At 41.0% G+C, this 14,348-nt stretch overlaps 2 protein-coding genes, 1 long non-coding RNA gene and 1 other non-coding gene across 4 annotated transcripts; 2 read left to right on the top strand and 2 right to left on the bottom strand.

Moving 5' to 3' along the window:
- Positions 1-61: 61 nt before the first annotated feature.
- On the bottom strand, positions 62-1,665 carry LOC131320387 (uncharacterized). Its single transcript, XR_009198210.1, has 2 exons — positions 1,477-1,665; positions 62-1,425 (listed from the first exon to the last, which is right to left on the bottom strand). It is a non-coding gene; the product is annotated as an uncharacterized LOC131320387 (long non-coding RNA).
- A 748-nt stretch (positions 1,666-2,413) lies between these two features.
- Positions 2,414-2,513, top strand: LOC131321428 (small nucleolar RNA Z161/Z228). Its single transcript, XR_009198474.1, has one exon. It is a non-coding gene; the product is annotated as a small nucleolar RNA Z161/Z228 (small nucleolar RNA).
- Positions 2,514-4,038: 1,525 nt separating this feature from the next.
- Positions 4,039-7,787, top strand: LOC131320385 (hypothetical protein At1g04090-like). Its single transcript, XM_058351086.1, has 2 exons — positions 4,039-4,372; positions 6,068-7,787. Exons 1-2 carry the CDS (start codon positions 4,249-4,251, stop codon positions 7,642-7,644), a joined length of 1,701 nt encoding a protein of 566 aa, XP_058207069.1. The 5' UTR covers positions 4,039-4,248; the 3' UTR covers positions 7,645-7,787.
- A 139-nt stretch (positions 7,788-7,926) lies between these two features.
- Positions 7,927-12,460, bottom strand: LOC131320386 (uncharacterized). Its single transcript, XM_058351088.1, has 3 exons — positions 11,717-12,460; positions 9,136-9,817; positions 7,927-8,522 (listed from the first exon to the last, which is right to left on the bottom strand). Exon 1 carries the CDS (start codon positions 12,274-12,276, stop codon positions 11,725-11,727), a length of 552 nt encoding a protein of 183 aa, XP_058207071.1. The 5' UTR covers positions 12,277-12,460; the 3' UTR covers positions 7,927-8,522; positions 9,136-9,817; positions 11,717-11,724.
- Between the last annotated feature and the right edge of the window lie 1,888 nt (positions 12,461-14,348).

Below are 14,348 nucleotides of genomic sequence, written 5' to 3'. Positions count from 1 at the left end.
CTTCCTTCCCCGTTTCATCTCCCCATCCTATATATATATTCCCATCTACTGCCCCTTATTTGCTCATCCCTTCTCTTCTCAACGCCACCGTCTTCTCAAGTGCAGTGTTTGCGAGGTCAGATGAGTCCAATCTTCCTCTTAATGGTTACAAAATTCAAGGTCTAGATCCTAAAGTTCATCTCAATACGATCATGTATCTAATAACAGAGTGTTTAATTTGCTCTTCTTTTTTCTTTTTGGCTCGTTTGTGAAAAGTAGTTATTGAGGCAGTGACGAGGAAATATATATTGTTCCATCTATGAAGTATTGATGATTGCATTTTTTTAATTACTCTCTGAGCCTTCTTTCACTTGGGTCCGAACAATGGGACCGTCCGTCCATTGTTCAGACTAAATCCGAGCTGTCCGTGCTGAAATGGACGGCTAGATCGGCCGCAACAGATGTTGTAGTGCGGGGTGGACTACAGCATCCCGAGTCCCATTTTTTGAGGGATTTCCTTGCAAACAAAGTGATCTAAAAGGACCTCAATTTTGTTTTCAAAAAGTCTTTAAACACAACTTTAAAATAGAACTCCGGATTCAAATAGCATCTGGAGTACACATGCATCGAAGGGCTCTGGACACCGTGTCCGGAGTGGTGTTTTGAGGTTGTGTTTGTTGCTTTGGTCGCTTGTTTTTGCAGATTTGTGTTATGATAAGCCTGTTTGGAAACTTATTAGAAACCTCTTTGCAAGATGGCTTTCTAACATTATTTTTTTCAATAGACCCCATATTTTATGTTCTCGAAACATAGCCCACCCAATTATTTTCAAGGGGTGAAAATGACGAGTCCTTTTGTTTTTTTTCATTAACAGTTTTTTATTATCTGATTGTTTGTAAACAGTTGTCTGACTTGTTTTGCAATATTAGTTGTTTGGGGGTAGGTGTTTACTCCGTTGGTACGGTTGGAAAATTCTCACTTAAAGGCAACAAATTAGAGTCTCTGGGGCGCTTTTTCGGTAGCACCTTCAGCGCTATACGTTGCCGATAATAAAATGGAGCGGAGATTATGTTGTTGGCCTATTGTTTTTCCACCGGGCAAATGCAATCGGATGCTTCAATATTTAGTTCATTAATTGACAACTGAAATAGTATTTGTAGCTTTATAATCTCTTTTTTTCTTTTTTCTGCCATACGGTAGGATGTTAGGGGTTAGTTGGTACTTGTTAGTAGTTACAACATGAGTCGAGCACCCCCTCCATGAGGACTCGAACTAAAGACCTCTCCCTTAAGAGGGAGAGTAAGGAACCAACCACACTGGGTGGTGTTCCTTGCCATGACAGTCATTTGAGGCACCCAAAACTGGAAGTATTCATGTTACAAGTTCCAGCAGTACTGATCCGGCTTATCACCGGCAGTTGGTTCAGGGTTCCAAACTCTACGTTACCTATGGTTATCATTGGAGGCAGTTGGTTCAGGGTTCCAAACTCTACGGTACCTATGGTTATCATTGGAGTAAGACGGGAGATTTTAATTGTGGTTTTATATTCTTATTGGTGGTACAATACCATTGAAGTTGCAAATTTCGTGTATTTACAATCTTAACTGTAAAAATGGCTTTACTTAGTAAAGGGCAGGTTCTTTGTTTCAAACCAAGGAATGGATTATTCATTATCATGAATATGTGATGCATTCGACGGCATGCTTATTTTATTTTCTTGAGTCCACTTTGAAACATGAATCTTTTTGGAGGGCAATTTACAGAAGGAAAATGGGAATGGCAGGGAAACCAAGTACTGGATTTGCTAACGTATGGATGGTTTTTGTTCTGAAATATGCTTCGTTATGCTATTTAGTTTTAGGAGTTAACAGTTGTGAATTTACGGTTTCACTTGTTGGGGTGGCACATAACTTGATGTTACTTTGATTGGAGCTCTTGATTATGTATAATTTTCCAGTTGATGAGCTGATTTTTTCAACCTGGGTTTGATGACCTTGCCTTCTTTTAGTTGTCTCTTATTCATCATTCTTGTTCGGCAAACCCATTCCAAACGCTGGTTGCCATCAGTCAATAAGGTCGTGAAAAATCTGGTTTCGAAAATTCAATTGGGTTGTTGATTTTATCACTTAGTTCTCTTTGTACCATTTTGTTTTGGTTTACATTATTACGGTTCTTGTTGGAATGTCTCACTTTAGCATAAAGGGTGAATGCTTGTAAGGCAACAAATTAGAGTCTCTGATGCGCTTTCTCAGTAGCGTTTTCAGTGCTGTACGTTGCCAACAAAAAATTGAAGCGGATATTCTGGCATTTGCCTCTTGTTTTTGCTCCAGGCTTGTGCATTCAGATGTTTCGACATTTTGTGCATTTTTAACAACTTATAGATCATCATCTTTTTTACCAAGTACGAGAGTCTTGTTCTTTATTAGAAACTGTGATGCCAGATGATGAATTTGGATTAAAATTTCTCACGACGGTCGTCTGAGGCACCTCAGGGTGTCAGATTGATTGAGAAAGCTCCAACAGTGCTGATGGTTTTTCCTAGTTTTCTACTATAACTTGGAACTTATCCACACTTCAGAGACGGGGAATGGAAAAGTAGGTCCTGGAATTGACAATTTTCCTTAATTACTGGAAACTTCGTTTTGTTTAATCCTAGTTTTTTGTACTTCTTACACTCTCCTTTAATCTTAGATTGAGTCGATGAGTCTCCAACTCTTCTTCTACACTCCCTCTCAAGGTTGAAAACCGACTCAAGGGTCGTGCTGTACACTGGCTAAATCAGCATTCATGTTTTGTAGAACTGATGTCAAACAATAATTGTGCCAAGTGGAGTGATTTTCTGCTTTTAAGACTTGATGATTCCCTTGTTTTTATCTTAAACCTTTAAGCAATGTCCCTTCTAGACATCCTCGCCTGCGATGAGAGGGAGAGTGACCGGAGAAGGAGAAAATGAGATGGAGAGAGAGGGTGATCGGAATCATGGGTTAAATGACCGGAGAAGGAGCAGGCGTAATTTGACTGGAGAGTAACTTGATGGAGAATGTGTGCGCGCGTGCGCTCTAGAGAGGTAAAAGTGAGGAGCTTAGGGTTTTTTCACTTTGAGCAGCTTCCAAAGAAGTCAATGCTGATAGTGTCTCGGTTAAACAGTGCAACTGCTGCAGCGGCGATGGAACTGGTAGTTCAGCTTGATGGAGATCTTGAGCTTCGCTTTCACTATTGTTGCTTATTTTTTTCTTCTCTTAGTTCTACTTCTGTTGGGCCTTTTTGGGGTTATGTAATGTAATTTGTTTTCCTGGTTCAACATAATTGAATTGCTGTTTCCTAAGGGGGATAAAAAGGTTTGTGGGGTAGTCGGTGAATGATACTGTCTCCGTCCCATTTTCTGTCTTTTTTTGATATTTGTGTCGGTTTTCAATAGCTTATATGTTTCAATATGAATTTCCAAATATATGCAATATGAATTTTGTTTGATAGTTTTCAATTAGGTTTATAATACAAAGTTTTCAAAATTATAAAAAATATTGTAGATTGGGAGATATAAGGGTTTAAAGAATGACATGAAAAACGAAAAATAGACAACCAAAATGGGCCGGAGGGAGTATCTCAAAAAAAAACTGATCAATGCCAAATTTTTTTTGTGCGGATGGCTATTTATCAAATTCTTATAAAAATCAAACTGGGTAAAACGTACTCCAACTCTCCAAATCAAAAAAATTAGTCTACCAATCATGGGGAGTCAAGCCGGACTTATTTACTTCCGAGCAAAATGAAGCAATTTGTAATGCTTATTTATGCATACTCAAGACCCGTTAGGATATTGAGAATGAGGGTCGAAAAGATAGGTAATTGAATTGGGATTGAGAAGGCAGGAAAAATAAGACGGAGGAAAAGTTGGTTAGCCTTGGACTCGCTCTTACGTGCTCGCTACATACAGCCAAAAAAATGAACGTCCCACAAAGCATAAACAACAATGTTAAACCAACCAACCAACCAACCTTCCCTTTGTATGCAAGAGAATTAGATTCCTAAAGTTTAGAAATCTTTGCTTATAACCAACTTCATACAGTGCCTTAGACGTTACCTCCATCAAACTATTGGGTTACCCATTTGTGCCTTTAACAATGTGCTTCACATTTTTCATCCCTCTCATTACCAGATTATTATGCATCTTTCCTAACTACCATATCCCCTGGCTGCACTTTCTTAAAATTCTGTTCTCTGTTCAAGTCCCTTTCTATTTTTATTTTGGAGCAACTCACCAATATATATATGGGTAGTGATCTTTATTCAATCAATAATTCTCCAAAGACGATCTCCAAGAAAAACAAGAAGAAGCCTTTGCCAATTGCAACAATGTTCAAGCTTCCTTCCCCGTTGCCTATTTGGCCACCAGGTGCGCTCTCTCTCTCTCTCTACCTGTCCTCGTTTTTTCTACTCTCGTGACGGTTATGGCTATGTTGTGGACCAGTTTTGGGGGTTCGTTTTACTTTCTTTCTAATTATTTCACTGAAGCTTACAATACCCCTTAAATTCGGCACCAGGTGTCTTATTCTGTTCAAATTGCAACAGAAATAGCTGACCTGACTACATTCTTGCATGAAGTGGCCCAAATTCAAGCCTATTTTCACATGACATGGCATGTTGACCATGGAGAGAGGAAGTGTTTGATGTAACTCCGCATACCAACTCACTACCCTACCCAACTACTTACTACACAAAAAATGGTCAAGGACAATAGAGAAGCCTCAATCACTGATTCTCCTTGAATCGAATCGACCCAACTCATCCAATTTCTCACTATAATCGCGTGCCCCCTCTGTCGAAGCATGCATTGCTTGCATCACCACCGCCGTCTACTGTTATCCACTTCAAGGACCATTTTACATCAATGAGTGTAATTGCAACAAAATAGCATGTTTCAACTTGAATCCGAAGAAGAAAACTTAAAATTCAATTTGTTACATCAATCAAATCAAAAACCAATTGGACATTTAATACTGTGGGATCCTTAATGCCGACAAGTAAGGGCATTTCCAGCCGTTACCCATATTTTTACTCAAATCTGAGTAAAAACTTTAACATACCTAATAGAGTGGGCATTAATGTTCCGACCTTTATTTGCCTTTGCCCAATCCAAAACCTCTACTAATCCCATAGCCATCATTCTCCGATAGAACCTGACCCCACTACCTACCTGCTATGTACATACACAACTGAAAAACAAATTTCCATGAGATTCTTCACAGGGCTGGTGGGCATAATTCGAAAGGACCCGGCTTCTCTGTAGTTGGACTGTAGAGAGGCCTCTGCAGTTTCATCGTAGCCATCTTTGCATTCAACGGTCATAGAAGAGTTTTGTTAAAATTTGAACCTTTAGGATCACGTGGACGGCATTCTGTAGTCCAAGGACTGCAGAGAGGCCTCTGCCGTTTCATCGTAACCATCTTTGCATTCAACAGTCCTAGAAGAGTTTTGTTAAACCTTTAATAACACTTCTGGACGGGTAGGATCACACGGACGACATTATGCAGTCCAACAACAGATTGCAGAGAATCCAGATTCAATGCAAAATTGGAATCAATTTGCATATCCCAGTTCCCAGTTTCTATGTTCTAATATATTACCACTCTATATATAAATCATCTTATTTTGTGTTTACCACTTTCTTTACTTTAGACCCCGTTTCTATGTTCCGATGGGTTTCTTACCGACGGCCGCGCGCGGCCGTCTTCGGCCACCGGACGGCCGATCCGAGCAGTCCAAAAATTTTTAAAAAAAAAACCGAGGGGTCCTACGCGGGAATCAACGGCATCCGATGTGTGTAGAGTGCTTGATCTAAACACCCTATTTTTCGTGTATATATGTATATGGCTCGGATCGGCCGTCCGGTGGCCGGAGACGGCCGTCGGTACGATTTCCCTACATTTTGGTCGGTACACATAGGATTTTCGTTAGTAATTCCCTGCTTCTCTAATTACCCAACAAATAAGCAATGCTTCCTTCAGTTTTCATGGAATTAAGCTTTTGGTGGAGTCCAGCATTCAGGTGAGCTAATGGTGTTTTGCATTTGTTCTGTTTTCCATTACAGGTGAAGGTTTCGCAAGCGGGACAATCGATCTGGGAGGACTAGAAGTGTGTCAAATATCATCTTTCACCAAAATTTGGGCAACCCACGAAGGCGGTCCGGACAATCTCGGGGCAACCTTTTTTAACCCGTCGCCATTGCCCGAAGGATTCTTCCTGCTTGGTTCCTACGCCCAACCCAACAACACGCCCCTCTTCGGGTGCATCCTCGCCGGAAAAGACGTACTCACCGGCAACGACCCATCTTCCGGGACCGTACTAAAGCCGCCAACTGACTATACTCTTGTCTTTAGTAGTGAGTCATTGAAAATTAAACAAGATGGCATTGGCTATATTTGGCAACCAACACCACCTGATGGTTATAAAGCCATCGGCCACCTTGTCACAAGCTCCCCGCAAAAGCCTTCTCCCGACGAAATCAGGTGCGTTCGATTAGATTTCACCGACATATCTGAGATCGATACATGGATCTGGGGATTAGATACGAAGACCGTGCCAAACGGGTTGAATGTGTATGGTCTAAGACCAACCACTAGGGGAGTCCAAGCTCTAGGGGTCCTCAGTGGTACGTTTACAGCCCAAAATGGCAAAAGCGATTCGACATCTCTAGCTTGCTTGAAGAATTCGAAAGCTGATTTTTCTTCTTCTATGCCAAATCTAAGCCAAATCCAGGCATTGTTTCAAGCTTACTCTCCATGGATTTATTTTCATCCCAATGAACAATACTTGCCCTCCTCAGTGAGCTGGTTTTTCAAGAATGGGGCACTGTTGTACGCGAAAGGGGACGAATCCAAGCCCGTTCGAATTGAACCCACTGGCTCAAACCTCCCCCAAGGTGGCTCAAACGATGGTGCCTACTGGTTGGACCTCCCAACAGACAAAGTAGCCAAAGAGAGAGTCAAAAGAGGGGATTTGCAAGATGCAGGGGTTTATTTACACGTGAAACCTATGCTTGGAGCCTCATTCACAGATATTGTCATATGGATTTTCTATCCATTCAATGGGCCAGCCAGGGCTAAGGTTAAGATTGTTAATATTTCCTTTGATAAAATAGGTGAACATGTTGGTGATTGGGAACATGTCACGTTAAGGGTAAGCAATTTCGACGGAGGGTTGAAAAGTGTTTATTTCTCGGAGCACAGCAGAGGAGCATGGGTTAGCGCGTCAGAGCTCGAGTTTCAAGGAGGCAACAAGCCGGTGACATACGCATCGTTGCACGGTCACGCCTTCTACCCGAAGGCGGGACTTGTGCTGCAAGGGAGCGATGGGATAGGGATAAGGAACGACACGGCCAAGGGGAAAACGGTCATGGACACTGGGGCGAGGTCTGTGGTGGTTGCAGCCGAGCACTTGGGATCCGAGATCGTCGAGCTGCCATGGTTGGACTATGAGAGGGAATGGGGTCCCAAAATTGAGTATAACCTGGAAGATGAGCTCAAGAAGGTGGAGAAACTGTTGCCAGGAAATTTGAAAAAAGAGTTGGAAAAGGTTATTAGAGGTCTCCCTAAGGAAGCCCTGGGTGAGGAAGGGCCTACTGGCCCCAAAGTTAAAGATAGTTGGAGTGGAGATGAAAGGACTTGATTATGTCCTGTTTGAATTAGCTTAATTCCACTAGTTTTACAGTTTTACTTTTTAATTACTGTTTGTTTAACTAGGGGAAATTAGTCAAAAATCTCAGTGAAAATTTCGCAAGGAATATGAACTTCAAAAGATTACGATAGAAAGAGTTTCCGGATTTTGTATTTTAGAAACTGGGAGAAAATTGTTTCAATAGACAACGTCGAGCCGTCGGCGTTGCCTTGGTGTGGTGAAGAAAGCCCGTGGACAGTGGAAACAAATCTTAGCAGTAAAAAGAAATCTTCAGGGGACAATGGAGACTGATATCACAAAACTTGTATGCACAAATTCTAAACTGCACCAACACCCTATTTAGCTTCACCATGAAATACAAGCAGCACACACTTCCAGAATTGAACGAACAAACAGCTCGCACGACATTATTCATAAGTAAAGATGAGATACAGAACGAAAAAAACCACCAACAAAAGTACAGATCCCAACCCAAATCCTTCGCCATCGTAACCGAAGCTGTCGGTTTTAAAATTCACGGTCATTTGTATTAGCAGCAAGAAAAGGACCAGAATAAGCAGCACGACGAAGGTCCATTCGCGGTCCTCTAATTCTCCCCCGAGCTCCAACAGAGGTGAAAAGGTATCAACGACAGTTTGAAGGAACGAGCCAAGTATGAGTAGACCAAGAACTCCCACCATTACAAGGGGAACCAAAGGTGATGGTCCTCTGCATCCCCTATTCATTTTGTGGTATGCACAAATGGGATGCAAAACAAGGAGAACACGAAATGGTGTTGCTTCTCTCTATCTCTTATCGACTGAACGGGAAGGGGTTTAGGAAAGGACTTTTGAATCGGATGCACTCGCCCAGAGAGAAAGGCCCTGACCCTGCAAACCAAGTGAAAATCGAAAAGAAAGAAGAGAACGAAAGGAGAAGCGAAATTCGTACTTTGGTAACCTCTCTAGGAGTTCATCTTTAACCATGAATACTAATATTAATAGATTAGACTGGAGAGGATGTTGAAGTGATGAAAGGGGTTGTTGGCTGGAGATTTGAACAACTAAAACTAATATGGGTGTTTTTTACTTGGACTTATATGTGATTAGGTGATCCATCAAATAACTTCCAATGCCAACCAAAACTAACATTCTTAAAATAATCGCATGTCCTCAATCTAGAGAGAGACAAATAACATTTTTAAATGCACTTATTTTTTCGTTACATAGAAAGGTATGAAGAGAGGATACTCCGTATGTCCGGCTAAGAGTATTGTCCTCGGCACCACATACTCATATGCAGGGGCAGAGCGAGAAGTTTTGGTTGGTGGATTCAAACAGTAATTTCATATGCAAGTTATCCGCTTTGTCTGAATTTGGATTCCTCATCTATTTACTGGACAACTATTATTCAGCGTCTTTCACGATATTATTTGTCATAGCAGCTCTAGGAGAAGTATTACATTTTATGATAATGAATAACAACCGGTCAGAGATAGATCACCTTGAGATGAAAGCAGCTTGGGAAGAACTGGCCATGAGATGAATCACAGCTTTGAGTCTATTAGTGAGAATTTTGGATGACTTTGTAGGTAGTGTTGCATCAGGAGATGGGTCTATAGTCGGACACGGAACTTGGGTTCGGAATTTCTGGAACCAAAATGGTAGCAGTGGCATTTACTTTCCCCGCCCCGAATAATATACCAAGTCTTCTTAAAGAAACAAACAGTACAACCACCTGGTCCAGGAGCTTCATTATCACACGAGGAAAAAAGTGTGTCCACCGCAAGTACCTTTGTAATTTGATATTTCAAACATTGTGATTTTGTAGGGGTACAAAAGTCAAAATTGCATAGTCTCAAACAAACTAACAAATCCACCAATGGAAGTAATTTCCACAACAGAAGGGCAATGCATACACATTACTTGAGCCAAAACTTGCTTCTAAATTAGCGTCAGACCAAAAACGAGAGAATAATGAAACATCAAAAAGCAGCTCTGACCCAAAAAAATTCCATTACCAAAAAAAAATCTCTGGATTACACTAACATTGGAGAAATCTCTGTTGCTCGCCATCAGCAGTGCTTGTGCAATGCATCAGCTAATCCTTTTCCCATTTGAAAATCATAAGCCTGCGTTTTGCGTATCCTAATCTTTATTGTCCTCCAATTCCGATATGAAGAAGCCTGAACATATACAAAAACCAAACATTCTCAGATACTAAAAATGCTAAAAAGCCTTGCCTTCCCATTAAATTCACTAAGCATAAATAACAATTAACAAGTACATAGTTTCTTCTCATTGTATGTGAAAAGGAAGGCTAAAGAACCACTCCAATGTAATACAAGAGGAACCAAAGATAAGGAGTAACTAAAGATAAGGAGGACTGGTCCAGCCTAAGGAAGATGAAAGCTGACAGGATGACAGTTGGAAGATAAGGGGAAAGTATGCGTGGACTCCTTGGAGCTTTGGAGATATATGCGGGAAGAATGGATTTTGAAGTGCGTTGGAGAATCCTAAAACTGTAGCACAGAGATAGTGAGGGGTCTGAATGCAGAGTCTGCGTATGACGAGAGAGAATTTTGAGCAATAAGGTGACTTAGTGGCCACCAAGGAGAGTAAAGAGGCTTTAGAATTTCTGGGAGTGTATTGTGAAGGTTTGAAGACCATGCTACGAGTTTGTTTTTAGCTGTTGAATCACATTGGTGTGGCAGCAAGGTGTTCTAAAGGGCTTAATGGTGGTCAAGAGCAGGTCGAAAATGGATTAAAAAAATTGAAGCGTTCAATTAATTGCAATCCGCAAATAAGGATGGGGAGGGGAGTCATCAGAGGAAGGGAGGAAAACTTGTTCCATACAAAGATACCCCCTAAAAGTTATTAGGGCAAATTCCACTCTGTCCCCCCTGATGTATGCTCCTTTTTTCCACTTTGCCCCCTGAACTAATTTTGTTTCACTTTGACCCTTAAAAAACTTAGTACACGTTTTCAATATCCCATCACCAGGCAACGGCTGTCAGTAAATTGACGGTAATTTCCCATTCACGCCACATGTTGCTACGTCCATACTCTTTTGGAGGGAAAGTAGAGTTGACGGAAATTCTTGAAAATAGGAGAAACATAAGAGACTAGGCAGGAAAGTGAGGTTGGCCTATACATTGAGAAGAGCTTCTAATGCCTAAGATGGCTCTGTAATTGTTGATAATTCTTGGAGATGATCCAGAAGTAGGTCTGCAGTGGTGCGGGAGATTGTGAGGAATACCCCAAGCCACCTTCTGCTCAATATGATGTGGGAGGATTCAGCCAGATGGATTTTATCTCCATCTTGTGTTTATCAGTGCAATTAGCCTGGAATGCTGCTAGGGTAAGTCCCCCTAAAAGTGCATCGGCTTAAAGTCATTTGGTTTAAACATCATGTCCCAATGTGAGCTATGATTCAGTGGATGTGCATTTTGGGGAGATTGGCAACCAGAGATAGTTACAAAGTTCGGGAATTGCTGACTCAGCTACTTGTGTTTTGTGTGATAATGGGGCCGAATCTCATGGGCACCTCTTCTTCTCTTGCCCTTTTCCCTCTTACGGTTTGGCAGCATTTATTATTGAAGAATGGCACTCATAGACCTGGCATGGCCTTGGCTGGTGAGTTTGAGCGTTTAAGAGGCCATAGAGGAGAATGACATTCATAAACCTTCCTATTGCTTGAGTATCATGATCTGGTTGCTATCTCCTTTATGTTTTGATTGAGCAGAAGAATGGAGAAGAATCAGGATAATAGATGCAGCTTTGGCTAGAGATGACACGTAAGAGACACTCAAATACACATACACTCAAACGTCGGTGCGCGGAAAAGACAGGTTGGCCACGAAATAAACATACATAGAGAGAGCAAACAAGCATCCAACCATAACATAAGCAATCCAAATCACATTAATAAACATACATAGAGAGAGCAAACAAGCATCCAACCATAACATAAGCAATCCAAATCACATTTCACAGTATAACATAATGTATTGACAAAAAAACATCGGATAGCGAATTAAATCAATAACCATGGAAGAGAGTTGAAGTCCAATAATAATAATTACCTTACCATTCATTCCATGGTGACTTTAGCGCCCACCTCCTTCATCTTCTGAATAATCTTGTCGGCCTCCTCCTTGGGCACCCCCTTCTTCAAAAGGGTAGGCGCCTTCTCCACCAAATCTTTGGCTTCCTTCAACCCTAAATCAGTACAAGCCCTCACTTCCTTTATAATCTTGATCTTTGACCCCGCATCGTAACCTCCCTCGAGCTTCAAATCAAACGCGGTCTTCTCCACCGCCACCTTCTCCTCCCCCTTGGCCGCCCCCACCCCGCCGCCTCTCACGCCTCCGCCGAATCCCATCCCCGGCATCATCACCGCCATCACCGGCATCTCGTTGATGTCCAGTCTCTTCCTCAAGACCTCCGTCAAATCCCCCACCTCGAGTAATGTGAGTCCGGCGATCTCGTCGACGATCGCCGACACCCTCTCCGTCGGCTGCTGCGCGGGAGACGTATATTCCCGAGCAATGTATGGTAGAACAAGTTTAGGGTTTTGACGAGCGGTTGCGGAATAGCGCGAGAAGAGGAAGGAGGAGTGAGAAATGAATTTGGAGTACCTCATGATGTTGTTTTAGGGCTTCGTTTGAAAACGGAACCAGACCGGAGAGCTCTGCTACGAACTCATTACTGCTTTCGTTTTCCTTGTAAGCAGTGAGGGAGAAGGACGACAGTGAAGAAACCTGCCTTTTACTTCGCAGGGTTTTGGCTGAGGAGGAACTGAAAAAAGAGTGTGTTGGGAAAGGTACCATCAATGCGAGATCATTTGTATCAAACGGTTTTGAACGCTCTTGAATTCAATGTTGTATCGAACGGCTTTCAACGCTCTTGAATTCAATGTTGTGCATTTTTCCTTGATACTCGCATGCCTAAGCCGATATTTGAACATAAATCTAACGATCTAAAATGATTATTCACTCCTAGGTTTTTACTCGAATTTGAGTAGAAGTAAAAACCTAAATTGATATTTGAACTTAAATTAGAGTTAAAGGCTCGTTGATGTCTAGTAAATTTGAGAGGGAGAACATTTATATCTATGATTTATATCATAACCAAGCTCAAGTTTTGAATCATATGTACATTCATAAATTTAACGGTCTAAAGTGGTTATTTGAATTCAACGGGCTGATTTATTGGGCTACCCATTTTTGAAAAGAATCCATCATCAGCGTATTTACTATTATATTTTACTATTTCCACATGATGAACTTGGATGAACTAGATTTGAGACAGTGGAAAGTTCATAATGGGCCAATGGCCAACCGACGAATGAACGACTTACTCATATGGAGTTACTACAGCTAGCTATCGTTTGTTTGAGCATCCCACAGAGTATTCAACAATAACCGATCTCAATTTTTGAATCTTATGTACATTTATAAATCTAAAATGGTTCCTTAATTCAACTACTGATTTCTTAGGTTGGCTTTTTTGGGAAGAATTTAAATTAATCTCTCTCTTCGAGAAGTTTAATCCAAGTACGATTTTAGAACTCCTCTCACTCTGAAATTTGTTCCAAACACGATTTAGAACTCCTCTCTCTCTCTCTCTCTCTCTCTCTCTCTCTCTCTCTCTCAGGTTGGCTTTTTTGGGAAGAATTTAAATTAATCTCTCTCTTCGAGAAGTTTAATCCAAGTACGATTTTAGAACTCCTCTTACTCTGAAATTTGTTCCAAACACGATTTAGAACTCCTCTCTCTCTCTCTCTCTCTCTCTCTCTCTCTCTCAAATATCAATAACAAAATAGGAATTCATAGATATTAAGGGTTGATGGTGGACTTGAGATCATCATACTAACTAGGTTTAGTTGTGATCATAGTTTCTTAGGTGGCGAGAAAATATTAAGAATACTGTAACCATAAGTATTTTGGTTTGGTTGGCATGGCATAAATCATGGATATCATAAGGGTGAAGCTTATTGGGAAAAAAAGAAGAAGAACTTTTCGGATGATTTAGGTTTGTTTGTGAGGTTGATCAATAGTAGAGAGGACAATTCATTTAGGCAAGGACGGACAACGGAAAATCCTATGCATGGATGTAGTGTTTAATTGCTGAAAATTGTGTTTATTGTGGACAACTAATGATTAAGATTCACAAATGCCTTCTAATTGTTGCAAACTCAAAATCAAATTGCGCCGGACCTTTAGGTACGGGAAGTTTGCTCCTACTTTACTTAGGACACATAGTTTTGCCTAATACATATGTTTTTAACATATCTCCAGCCATGTCCGTATCCTTCTTTATTTAGAATTGTCATGTCCCATATCTGTCTCCTATCTATGTCAATGTCGGTGTCCATGCTTCTTTGATTCTAAGCTAGTGGGATGAAAACAAACAATGTTTGCTCTAAGCAACCAAGGACGTATAATAATTACTCATGGATGCCCTCAGGAAGTCTGTCTAGAAGATACGTAACTCGAAGGCTGGAAACATTTTCCCCCCTTCTTGAAACATTTTTCCTTTTCTGTTGCCCTCTCTGATTCTTTCCAGCTTTGATTGATGATTAGGGGACATAGTTTCGCAATAAAACGTCCTTTTAACTCCTCAATTCTTGAAGGTATTGGGGAGCCACTGTTTCATTAATTTTTTAAAAGAGCAGCCACTTTATGCATATATTGCCAAAAGTTAAACCTGTCT

The sequence above is a fragment of the Rhododendron vialii genome, chromosome 3a, assembly GCF_030253575.1.
Source record: "Rhododendron vialii isolate Sample 1 chromosome 3a, ASM3025357v1".
NCBI lineage: Eukaryota > Viridiplantae > Streptophyta > Magnoliopsida > Ericales > Ericaceae > Rhododendron > Rhododendron vialii.
The sequence above is the reverse complement of the archived record's forward strand: the minus strand, read 5'-3'. Positions and strand labels throughout refer to the sequence as shown.